This window comes from Sus scrofa, chromosome 11, assembly GCF_000003025.6.
Source record: "Sus scrofa isolate TJ Tabasco breed Duroc chromosome 11, Sscrofa11.1, whole genome shotgun sequence".
NCBI classification, from domain to species: domain Eukaryota; kingdom Metazoa; phylum Chordata; class Mammalia; order Artiodactyla; family Suidae; genus Sus; species Sus scrofa.
Genome location: NC_010453.5, coordinates 23,852,520 through 23,865,381, shown reverse-complemented (window position 1 = coordinate 23,865,381; position 12,862 = coordinate 23,852,520). Strand labels below are relative to the sequence as shown.

Genomic DNA, 12,862 nt, shown 5'->3' with positions numbered 1-12,862 from the left:
GGGAGTAGCATTTAAATTATCCAAATAGCACTAGATTTTTACTGATGCATTCCCTTAGCAGCAGTTATATGCCAAGGCACGAGGGACACAGCTTTGCACAGACAAGATTCCTGCTCTCGGAGAACTTATACTCTAGGTAAGCAACATAGATGATAAACACAAAGATTAAAAATAAAGAAGATACTTTCATAGAGTGGTAAGCATAGTACAGAAAACAAAATAGGTAACAGGATAGAGTGGGGAGTAACCTCAAGCTTGGTGGAGGGCTGCTTTACACAGGAGGTCAAGAGTAGGTAAACCTGCCTGAGTGTCAGCTGAGAAGGAGTCAGCCACAGAGAGCCTGGGGGAAGAGTACTCAGGCACAGACAATGGCACATGCAAAGGACCTGAGATGGAGATGAGGAGGCAGGAACAAAGTGGGCTGGAGGGTGCAAAGTACAGCATGTATTTAGAGGTAGATGGGGCACCAGATCATGTAGGGGTTTGTACTGAAATTGAGTCAGTAATTTAAAAACCCAAGAACCAGAAGTCCAGGACTAGATGGCTTCACAGGTGAATTCTACCAAACATTTAGAGAAGACTTAACATCTGTCCTTCTGAAACTATTCCAAAAATTGCAGAGGAAGGAACACTTCTGATTTCTATGAGACCACTATCACCCTGATACCAAAACCAGACAAGGATACCACAAAAAAAAAGAATAAAGAAGAAAATGACAGCCCAGTATCACTGATGAACATAGGTGCAAAGACCCTCAGCAAAATGGTAGCAAACTGACTGCAAGAATATGTTAAAAAAGATCATATACCATGATCAAGTAGGATTTACCCTGGCGATGCAAGGATTTTTCAATACCCACAAATCAATCAATGTGATATACACCACATTAACACATTGAATAAATGTAATATATGAGATATGATCATCTCAATAGATTCAGATAAAGCTTTTTTTTTTTTTAAGGGCCACACCCACAGCACATTGAAGTTCCCAGGCTAGGGTTGAACTGGAGATGTGGCCACCAGCCTATACCACAGCTCACAGCAACGCTGGATCCTAAACCCATTGAGAGGGGCCAGGGATTGAACTTGTGTCCTCATGAATACTAGTTGGGTTTGTTACCACTGAGCTACAATGGGAACTCCTCATTAAAGGCTTTTGATAAATTTCTTTTTTTTTTTTTAATTTAATTTAATTTATTTATTTATTTATTTATTTTTTTGTCTTTTTTTTGCTATTTCTTTGGGCCGCTCCCACGGCATGTGGAGGTTCCCAGGCTAGGGCTCTAATCGGAGCTGTAGCCGCTGGCCTACGCCAGAGCCACAGCAACGCAGGATCCAAGCCGAGTCTGCGACCTACACCACAGCTCACGGCAACACTGGATCATTAACCCACTGAGCAAGGGCAGGGACCGAACCCACAACCTCATGGTTCCTAGTCGGATTTGTTAACCACTGCGCCACGACGGGAACTCCCTTTTGATAAATTTCAACACTCAATTTATGATAAAAGCTCTCCAGAAAGTGGGCACAGAGGAAGCATACCGAAACATAATACAGGCCTATATAACAGACCCACAGTTAACATCATTCCTAAAGTTTTGTGGTTTTTTTTGTCTTTTTGCCTTTTTCTAGGGCTGCTCCCATGGCATATGGAGGTTCCCAGGCTAGGCGTCCAGTCGGAGCTGCAGCTGCTGGCCTACACCACAGCCACAGCAATGCGGGATCCGAGTCTTGTCTTTGACCTACACCACAGCTCATGGCAACACCGGATCCTTAACCCACTGAGCAAGGCCAGGGAGCGAGCCTGCAACCTCATGGTTCCTAGTCGGATTCGTTAACCACTGAGCCACGACGGGAACTCCAACATCATTCCTAAAGTTGAAAAGCTGAAAGAATTTCCTCCAAGATCAGGAATAAGACAAAGGTACCCACTCTTGCCACTTTTATCAACATAGTTTTGGAAGTCCTAGCCACACCAATCAGAGAAGAAAAAGAGGTGAATTCAAATTGTAAAAAGAAGTAAAGTGACTTCTGTTTACACTGTTTGCAGGCAATATAATACTACACATAGAAAATCCTAAAGATGCTATCGCAAAACTACTAGAGCTCATCAATGAATTCAGTATAGTTGCAGGATACAAAATTAATACACAGCAATCTTGAACTTCTATACACTATTAATGAAAGATCAGAAAGAGAAATTAAGGACATAATCCTATTTACCATCACATCAAAAAAGAATAAAAAACTAGAAGTAAACCTACCTAAAGAGGCAAAAGATTTGTACTCTGAAAACTCAAAGATGCCAAAGAAAGAAACTGAAGATGATACAAACAGATGGAAACATATACTGTGTTCCTGGATTGAAGGAATCATTATTGCTAAAACGACTGTACAACCCAAGGCAATTTATAGATTCACTGCAAACCCTATCAAATTACCAGTGTCATTTTTCATAAACTAGAGCAAAATTTTTAAAAATTTGTATGGAAATAAAAAAAAGACCCCAAATAGCTAAAACAATCTTGAGAAAGAAGAATGTAGCTGGAGGAAAAAGGCTCCCTGACTTCAGACTATAAGACAAGGCTAAAGTCATCAAAACAGTATGGTACTGGAGTTTCCACTGTGGTACAACAGGATTGGTGGCGTGTCTGGAGTGCTGGATGCAGGTTTGATCTCTGGCCCAGTACAGTGAGTTAAGGACCTGGTGTTGCCGCAGTTCTGGTATAAGGTGAAACTGTGGCTCAGATCTGATCCCTGACCCAGAACTCCATAAGCTGTGACATGGCCAAAAAAAACCCACAACTAACCAGCCAAACAAATAAACAGTATGGTGCTGGTGAAGAACAGAAATGTAGATTAATGGAACAGAATAGAGAGCTGAAAAATAAACCCTTGCACCTATGGTTAATTAATCTACAACAAAGGAGGCAAGAATATACAATGGAGAAAACTGTATACTAACAACAAAAGATCAGAAAGAGAAATTAGGGAAGCAATCCCATTTACCATCACATCAAAAAGAATAAAATACTTAGGAACAACCTACCTAAAGAGACAAAAGACCTGTACTCTGAAAACCATAAGACACTGATGAAAGAAATCAAAGGTGACACAAACAGATGCAAAGACATACAAGGCTCTTGGATTGAAAGAGCCAATATTATCAAAATGCTATATTACCCAAGGCAATCTACAGATTCAATGCAATGCCTATCAAATTACCAAGAACATTTTTCACAGAAGTAGAACAAAATATTTTAAAGTTTGTTTGGAAGCACAAAAGACCCAGAAGAGCCAAAGACATCCTGAGAAAGAAAAATGGAGCTGGAGGAATTCAGGCTCCCTGACTTCAGACTATACTACAAAGCCACAGTCATCAAAACCTTATGGTCCTGGCACAAAGACAGAAATATAGAAAATATAGATCAGTGGAACAGGATAGAAACCCAGAATTAAACCCATGCACCTACAGCCAACTAATCTATGACAAAGGAGGCAAGAATGGAGAAAAGACAGCCCCTTCAATAAGTGGTGCCGGGAAAACTGGACAGCCACATGGAAAGAATGAAATTAGGTCACTTCTTAATATCATACACAAAAATAAACATAAAATGGATTAAAGACCTAGATATAATACCAGATACTATAAAACTCTTAGAGGAAAACATAGGCCAAACACTCTCCAACCTAAATGACATATGCAACATAAACAACATAAGCAACATCTTCTCAGATCCACCTCTCAGAGTAATGACAGTAAAAACAAAAATAAACAAATGGGACTTAATTAAACCTAAAAGCTTCTGCACAGCAAAGGAAACCCTAAACAAAATGAAAAGACAACCCACAGAATGGGGAAAATATTTGCAAATGAAGCGACTGACATGGGATTAATCTCCAAAATTTATAAACACCTTCTGCAGCTCGATACCAAAAAAAACAGACAACCCCATCAAAAAATGGGCAGAAGATCTAAACAGACAATTTTCCAGAGAAGACATACAGGAGGCCAAAAAAAAAAAAAAATGAAAAGATGTTCAACATCACTAATTATTAGAGAAATGCAAATCAAAACCATTATGAGGTGCCACCTTACACTGGCCAGAATGACCATCATCAAAAAGTCTACAAACAATAAATGCTGGAGAGGGTGTGGAGAAAAGGGAACCCTGTTATACTGTTGGTGGGAATGTAAATGGGTGCAACCACTGTGGAAAAACAGTATGGAGATTCTTCAGAAAACTAAAAATGGAACTACCATTTGATTCAGCAATCCCACTCCTGGGCATCTAACCAGAGAAAACTATGACTTGAAAAGGCTTATGTACTCTAATGTTCATTGCAGCACTATATACAATAGCAAGACATGGAAACAACCTAAATGCCCATCAACAGAGGAGTGGATCAAGAAGATGTGGTCCATATACACAATGGAATATTACTCAGCCATTAAAAGGAAAGAAATACCGGCATTTTTAGCAACATGGATGGACCTAGAAATTATATGCTAAGTGAAGTCAGTCAGACAATGAGACATCAACATTGAATGCTATCACTTACATGTGGAATCTGAAAAAAAAAGGACACAGGAGTTCCCGTTGTGGTGCAGCGGAAGCGAATCCAACCAGGAACCATGAGGTTGCAGGTTTGATCCCTGGTCTCATTCAGTGGGTTAAGGATCCAGCATTGCCATGAACTGTGGTGTGGGTTGCAAATGTGGCTTGGATCTGGTGTTGCTGTGGCTGTGCTGTAGGCTGGCAGCTGTAGCTCCGATTGGACCCCTAGCCTGGGAACCTCCATGTGCCATGGGTGCGGCCCTCAAAAGACAAAAAGACAAATAAATAAATAAATAAAATAAAAAATAAAAAAGGACACAATGAACTTCTTTGCAGAAGAGATACTGACTCACAGACTTTGAAACACTTATGGTTTCCAAATGAGACAGGTTGGGGGGGTGAGGGGATGCACTGAGGGTTTGGGATGGAAATTCTATAAAATTTTGTTGTGATGACTGTTGTACAACTATAAATGTAATAAAATTCATTGAGTAATTAAAAAAACAAAAAACAAAAGCAAAACAAACAAACAAAAAGAACCACCAGGAAGAATAATTCAGAACTCAAGTAAAATTATTTGTTTCTAGGTACTGTTGGTTTGCAAAAATGGTGTCACTTCCTCAGTTACATAAGAATTAAAAAAATAATATACAATAAAGGAGTAGTGGGCAAGGGTAGACAGTTACACCTCATGAAAACAAAATAAAATATAATATGAATTCTGTTTTGGTATTCACGAGTATTTCTACACATGACAGTTTAGAGGTTTTTTTGTTTTGTAAGTTTGTTTTTAATAAAATGGTACTTGAGAATTCCCTGGGGTGGGGAGAGGAATAACAATGGAGAAAAGACTGTCTCTTCAATAAGTGGTGCTGGAACACTGGACAGCTACATGTAAAAGAATGAAATTAAAACACTACCACCACACACAAAAAATAAACTCAAAATGGATTAAAGACCTAAATAGAAGACCAGATACTATAAAACGCCTAGAGGAAGACACAGGCAGAACGTTCTTTAACATAATGTGCAGTGATATCTTTTTGGATCTGTCTCCTAGAGTATTAGAAATAAAAATAAACAAATGGGAATTAATTAAACTTAAAAGCTTTTGCACAGCAAAGGAAACCATAAACAAGACGAAAAGACAACCCACAGAGTGGGAGAAAATATTTGCAAATGAAGCAACCAACAAGGGATTAATCTCCAAACACAGACAAACAACTCATGTAGCTCACTATCAAAAACAAAGAAAAAACAAACAAACAAAAAAATCCCAAAAAAACAACCCAATCAAAACATGGGCAAAAGATCTAAATAGACATTTCTCCAAAGAAGATATACACATGGCCACAAAACACATGAGAAGATGCTCAACTTCACTAATTATTAGAGAAACTACTAATGAAAACTACTATAAGGTACCACTTTACATCAGCAAGAATAGCCCTCATCAAAAAGTCTTTACAATCAGGAGTTCCTGCTGTGGCTTAGCGGTAACGAGCCCACCTAGTGTCCATGACAACACGGGTTCAATCCCTGGCCTTGCTCAGTGGGTTAAGGATCCGGCATTGCTGTGAGCTGTGGTGTGGGTCAAAGATGCATCTTGGCTCCCATGTTGCTGTGGCTGGGGTATAGGGTGCAGATACAGCTTTGTTTCAACCCCTAGCCTGAGAACTTCCATATGCCGTGGGCAAGGCCCTGAAAAAAAAAAAAAGTCTACAAACAATAAATGCTGGAGAGGGTGTGGAGAAAAGGGAACCCTCTTACATTGTTGGTGGAAATGTAAATTGGTACAACCACTATGGAAAACAGAGGTTCCTCAAAAAACTAAAAAGAGAACTACCATATGATCTAGCAGTTTCACTCCTCAGCGCCTATCTGGAGAAAATCATAATGCAAAAAGATACATGCACCCCCATGTTCACTGCAGCACTATTCACAACAGCTAAGACATGGAAGCAACCTAAATGTCCATCTACAGAGGGATGGATAACGAAGATGTGGTATAAAATGGAATAGTACTCAACCATAAGAATGAATGACACAATGTCATTGGCAGCAACATGGATGGACCTGGAGGGATTATCACACTAAGTGAAGGTAGTGAAAGACAAACATCATATGATATATGTACAATCTAAAAGAAGGCTACAAATGAATTTACTTGCAGTACAGAAACAGACTCATAGACTTTGAAAATAACTTATGGTTACCACAGGGGATAGGCGAGGGGGAATGGGATGGACTGGGGGTTTGCGACTGGCATATGGAATGATTGGCCCATGGGGACCTTCTGTATAGCACAGGGAACTCTACCCAGTATTCTGTGATAATCCATGTGGAAAAAGAATCTGAAAGAGAATGGATGGGTGTACATGCATAATTAATCACTTGATTGTATAGCAGAAATTATCACAACATTGTAAATCAACTATATGTCAATAAAACTTTAAAAAATGGGAAAAAAAGAAAACCACGTAAAAAGAAGTGTTTGCCGAAGAACTGAGGTGGTCAGGAACGATCTGGACCAGATGATAGTGGAGACTGAAGGTAGATCCGATGGACTGCACGTGAGAGTAAAGGCTTGGGAGGAATGGAGGATGAGTCCTTAGTGTTTGGCTTAAGCACCTGGGTGGTACCATTTTCTCAGATGGGAACAGAAGGGAGAGCATATTAAGGGTGAGAAAGGAGTGGGTTTAAGTGCTCTGTCTTGGCGTTATTACATCGAGATGTCCGTTAGCATCGAAGTGGTACTGGCGAGCGGTGGTTGGGCATTTGTGAGTCAGTGGCAATGAAAAAGGATTTACGGCCAGAATACTTGGCTAAGATGACCCAGGCAGAGAACAGGCCCCAAGACTGAACCCTGATGAAGCCCACACTGAGTGGATAAAGCTGGAAAAAACTCATCAACAGAATCTAAGAGGGAGTGATTGGGAAGAAAGAATGGTTTCATGATTCTCAAGAGGAAACTTCCCAAAGGATGTGAGCAGTCAGTGGGGTGGAGTGGAGCTGACAGACGGAGGGCTGTGGTCACACTGGGGAGAACGGCTTCCGTGTGGGGACACTGGCAGGGCTCTAGTGGGATGGAGAAAGAGGGGAGGAAGGGAAATGGAGACTGGGAGGAAGACCTGGTTTGGAGACACTCTGCTTTGGAGGTGGAGCCAGGGGGACCGGCTGTTGGTCGAAAAATGTCATGGGCTCCAGACAAGTTTCCTTCTCTTTTGTTTTAAAGGTGTAAGATTTCAACATTTCTATGTTGAGGGCATGATCCTCTACTGACTTATAAGATCACTGCCTACGGGGCAATGCAGCTTTCATACACTCCTCATGGATAACAGAGTACTGCGTTGAAAAAGACCATCGTAACTTTACACAATGTGAGCAATGAGATCCGCAGTGGACATGTGATTTGCCCAGTGTCTCAAATGCCTCCATCCACAAATTCCCAGAGTGCGCTTCCCTTGCTTAGAGCTGTTTAGAGATCCTGAGGTACCGTGGTCTGCCACACGGCCAACCCACCCACTCCCACCCTTTTCTCTTAGGCACGCCTATTTTAAAAACTGTATTGGTTACCTGATGAGAACAAAATATCACTTTGTACATTCAGGTTGGTCAGTGCATGATGCTCTTGGCCTTGAATGAGAAACAGAATCCTATCAGAACATACACCCCTACTCAAGCTGCTTGGATCTTCATTCCAAACTCCCCGTGTCAGCCTGTAAAGTTCTGGCTGAGACTAGCTCTCCCTACATCCCCGCTAGTTAGTCATCTCCTGGAGAACTGCAGAAAACCCGGGGGCCTCTTAGCTCACTGGGGTGGGGGTGTACCCAGGAAGCTCCAGGAACCTCAGCTCTGCAGAGGAATCGCTATCCATTTAGACAGCCATATCTTGCCGGGAACCAACAGAGGCCTGACTGTAAGTCTGGAGAGCCAGCAGGGAGGGGCTCTATGAAATCTGGGTCTCCCATTAAGCCACTAGGGGACAGCTGTCTGTGGGCAGCTGCAAAGTGACGGAGCGTTTATGACGTGTGGAATAGAGGTGAGACTGGCCGTGGGTGGGAGAAGACTGAGCAAACACTTGTGGTTTGGTCTGAGGTTTCTCAGTGTTAATTTTACAAAAAGCAGTGTGTTCTATTCCTTTGGTGAGTATAATACCTGATCGTGCACAGTTTTTTAAGTTTTTTTTTTAAATCTAATTAAAAATTTTTTTATTACAGTATAGTTGATTTCCAATATTGTGCCAATTTTTGCTGTTCAGCACAGTGACTCAGTCATATATGTATATATATTCCCTTTCTTATATTATCTTCCCTCATTTCTATTCCAAGAGACTAGATCTAGTTCCCTGTGCTGTATAGGACCTCACTGCTTATCCAGTGGATGGAATACTTTGCATCTACTCACTCCAAACGAACTCAGCTCCTGAGACTGTATGTGGACCTGGCAGTAAATTGTTCCTTGCGTGTGAAATGCTCATGACAACTCCCCATGCTTCCAGAGGAAACAATTCATTCCTTAGGACTCCCTCCACTGTCCTTGCTTCCCACAAGGCATCTGTTGCATGTGCAGCCCCTTCTCTGTGTTTCGGATTTCAGTGTGAACAATTTCATTGTCATGAACTACTTTCTTTCTCACTATCTGTCAGTTTCTTGATGGACGAGATCATCTTACAAGCAGCATCAGCTAACACAGGTCTTGCATGTGGCCCACAGGTAGTTCCCCAAACAAGGTCCCAGAGGTGCCTGCTTCAGGATCACCTCCGATGTTAGTTTTACAAAAAAACAAAACAAAACAAAACAAAAAACAAACAAACAAAAAAACCCAGAATCTCTCTGTGGGGACAAAGATTCTGCCTTTTAAACAGGCTGCCCAGATGATTCTTTTCCACCATGAAGGCTGGTAATTTTTAGAGCAGGCTCTTGACAAATGTTTGTGGATTTATTGATATGGACATTTGTGTTCTGGAAACAAGATTTAGGTCACTGACTCATTCTTTATGGTCAGTAGCTTGCAGAGAAGGACACACTCCCCAGATTACTTTTCTCAGGTGCAGCCTAAATAGAGCCTCAACGCTATTAACAGAACACACCAAAAAGTCACCACTCAACCTTCTTTAAATGTTTTTCTCGTCATTCATCTGCTTCCTAATGCCCCTGCATTAAGGGGAAAAGTCCAATTGACATATAGACTGGCTGCGTGCGGGTGTGTGAAATGGTGACAGCGACGGAAATGCCGGGGGAGGGCTTGATGTCAACAGTCACCTGGGTTCCCAGGACACGCATGTCCTGGTCAGCAGAGGAGTCACGATGGTACATGAAGAAGTTTGTCTGATCGCCGACAATGTGAGGATGGTATTCAGGGGTCTGGGGAAGTTTTGAACAGCAACTTTATAAGCAGTTGCTGGGAAGGTTTTGACTCTCTTTGGACGGGGCTTACAGGGACGACTGGCATGGACAGGGTGCCAGTCAGGGCAGCTGCCACTGGAAATCTACTGTGTTCGAAGAAAGTAAAAAGCAAGAGACGAGGGCGTGATCCAGACCCAGAGTTCGACTGTCAGCATCTCCGCAGAGATGCCATCGGCCCATCACTGAAGACTCTTTGATCCACTCTCCTTCATCACCATGGCCAGTGCATTTCCAGCCAAACACAGCTCCAAAGCTTTGGTCCAAAACCCCAAGTATTGACGCATTCTCTCCCACACGAGTTCAAGGCATGCCCGGTCCAACATGGAGGGCACGTCGTGTGAAATGAACGAGGAATTCGGCATAGACACCAGGCAACGTCAGGCTGACCTAATGTGTGGTTATTATATTGTTTTCAGATGTAAAATGCCACCTTCTAAAATGCCCGTGAAAATCTAATTCTTTTAGGTTCAATTCGATGCCAACTTGCCTTCATAAGGACTGTTGCAAAATATATATGGTTATTCATATACATTATAAATACTGTAAAATAAATGTATATATGCTGAACATAAATACTTTGTGCACATAATTTATTTATGATAATCAGATAAATGCAGTAACTATTTAGAAAATACTGCAAATGAACTGTATTCTCCAAGTAGAACACAAAAGAAGAAGCCATCTACTGTGAGAGGAAGGAAATAAAGAAAATGGAGACCCATTTCTGTTTTCTTTTCTTTTTTTTCTACCATCAGGTGGTTTATATTATTTAGACTTAAAGAAGGACAGTTTACTGCTGATCAAAACACAGCATGTGCTCTGTCCCCACCTAAAAACATCCTGGGGAGATCACAACTTTGTCACACTGAGTGAAAGAGAAACACGTGTCCGGGTTTGACACATTTCCCACTAGAAGAAAAATCTAGTTGCCAGTGACCTACGGGTTCATTTTGGGTTCCTGGAACTGATAGCCCATCAGCATGTCTTGTGAAACTTGTGCCCAGCGTGTTGTTATTACAGCTGTATATCATCACAGAGAAAGAACAGAACTGGATTTCCTTGGAGTATCTCTAAGTTGAAGTCATATTCAATAACCCTGTAGTTGAAAAATCTATATATGATGGATGAAGTTTGCACTGTCTTTTGCATTTAATTCCTCCTGTGCCAGCTTCTGCAGGACCTGATGTACCTGTTATTTTGAGGTGAGCGCAGGCAGTATTTAGAAAATGCCACCAGCCGGCACTTCTGCCAGATAACGAACTACAGAACACAATTCATCTCAGGCCCGCAACGGCCTCATTCTTCACTCTTAACCATGCCATGGAGGAGCCAGTCTAAACTTGGAACCTCACACTGGGGTCAGTGCCAAGATGCACCTTGAGTCAATGCTGTGCATCAGGGAATGAGGCTGGTGGCTTTTCCTTTTCTGGATTTGGGGACTTTGAAGGCAGCTTTAAATATGCAGGCTTTCTGCAGTAGGCACCCAGGCACGGTACCAGCACATCCGCATCGGGAGCTCTTCCTTGGGAGACTAAGTACTGCTTCTGTATATGCTGATAATGACCATCCAAAGAGGACATCTAGGAGTTTCCATTGTGGCTCAGTGGTAATGAACCCACCTAGTATCCATGAGGATGCAAGTTCAACCCATGGCCTTGCTCAGTGGGTTAAGGCTCCGGCGTTGCTGTGAGCTGTGGTGTAGGTCACAGATAAGGCTCAGATCTGGCCTTGCTGTGGCTGTGGCGTAGGTCGGTAGCTGCAGCTTTGATTAGACCCCTAGCCTGGGAAGGTCCATATGCCGCAGATGCAGCCCTAAAAAGAAAGACAGAGAGAGAACACTTAGAGCTTCTGGTCCCAACAAAGAAAAAGCCAACCTAGACCTATTTTGTCGGGCAACTGAATAGGATTATGTTTTAGATGAACCGTAACTTCCTGCTTTCCCTTCCTTAGAGGCCAGCTCATTGTATTAGATAAATGGATCCAAAGGTGGCCAGGGAAGCCTGATTAGCCTGTCCTACACTTGCCCAGCACTGCAATCAGTCTAGATGCCCTTGCAGCATCAGCATTGCAGGTCTTCCCTTGGAGCCTCTCCTGAGTCTGGGATCTGGCTGGCTGTGAACTTCTGGACCAAACCCAGCCTGGCTTCCAGCTGTGTCCACATTTTCAAATTCAGATTTGTAACATGTGAGAGGCAAGTAAATTTGTTTTTCTTGTACTCAGTTTTTTTACGTTGGATAACTAATATACACAGACACATGTAATATAATATATATATTTTTGCTTTTTAGGGCCGTACCCGTGGCATATGGAAGTTCCCCAGCTAGGGGTCGAATTGGAGCTGTAGCTGCCAGCCTACACCACAGCCACAGTAGCTCAGGATCTGAGCCACATCTACGACCTACACCACAGCTCAGGGCAATGAGAGATCCTTGACCCACTGAGCGAGGGTAAGGATCGAACCCTCGTCCTCATGAATCCCAGTCGGGTTCATTTCTGCTGTGCCACAATGGGAACTCCACATGTAAAATAATCTTGATGAAGTTATTAATCTTTCCTCTGACCAGAAGGCAAAGCTGTTTAAATCATTAACAAGTTGGAGGTTGAATTACTTAATCCTTATTTCATAAATATTAAATAAATATTTATCATTTACATACGAGAGAACAGAGAAGGAAAACAGAATTTTCTTACCTATTAGCAGAGCTTCTTTCTCTGATTTTAATCCTTGGCTTCTTTTCTCGATATTGTTCTCTCGGTCTTGGTTGACCAATGCGACGGTCAACACATTGATTTCCTATAAAGTCAAGAAACAAAAACACATGTGTTTCTGTTGATGACGTGCATTTCAACGGAAGCCACCAAGTCTTTTAAACCCTATGATCAAGGGGTCATC

The 12,862-nt window shown here is 42.0% G+C and overlaps 1 protein-coding gene across 14 annotated transcripts in view; it reads right to left on the bottom strand.

Annotated features, from left to right (window-relative positions):
• The window catches only part of ENOX1 (ecto-NOX disulfide-thiol exchanger 1), a 660,000-nt gene that overhangs the window by 29,382 nt on the left and 617,756 nt on the right, over positions 1–12,862 (bottom strand). For all 14 annotated transcript variants that reach the window (XM_021065349.1, XM_021065348.1, XM_021065354.1 and 11 more), the window contains one exon: positions 12,661–12,763. In XM_021065349.1, coding sequence (XP_020921008.1) covers positions 12,661–12,763 — 103 coding nt within the window. The remainder of the gene's footprint in view (positions 1–12,660; positions 12,764–12,862) is intronic.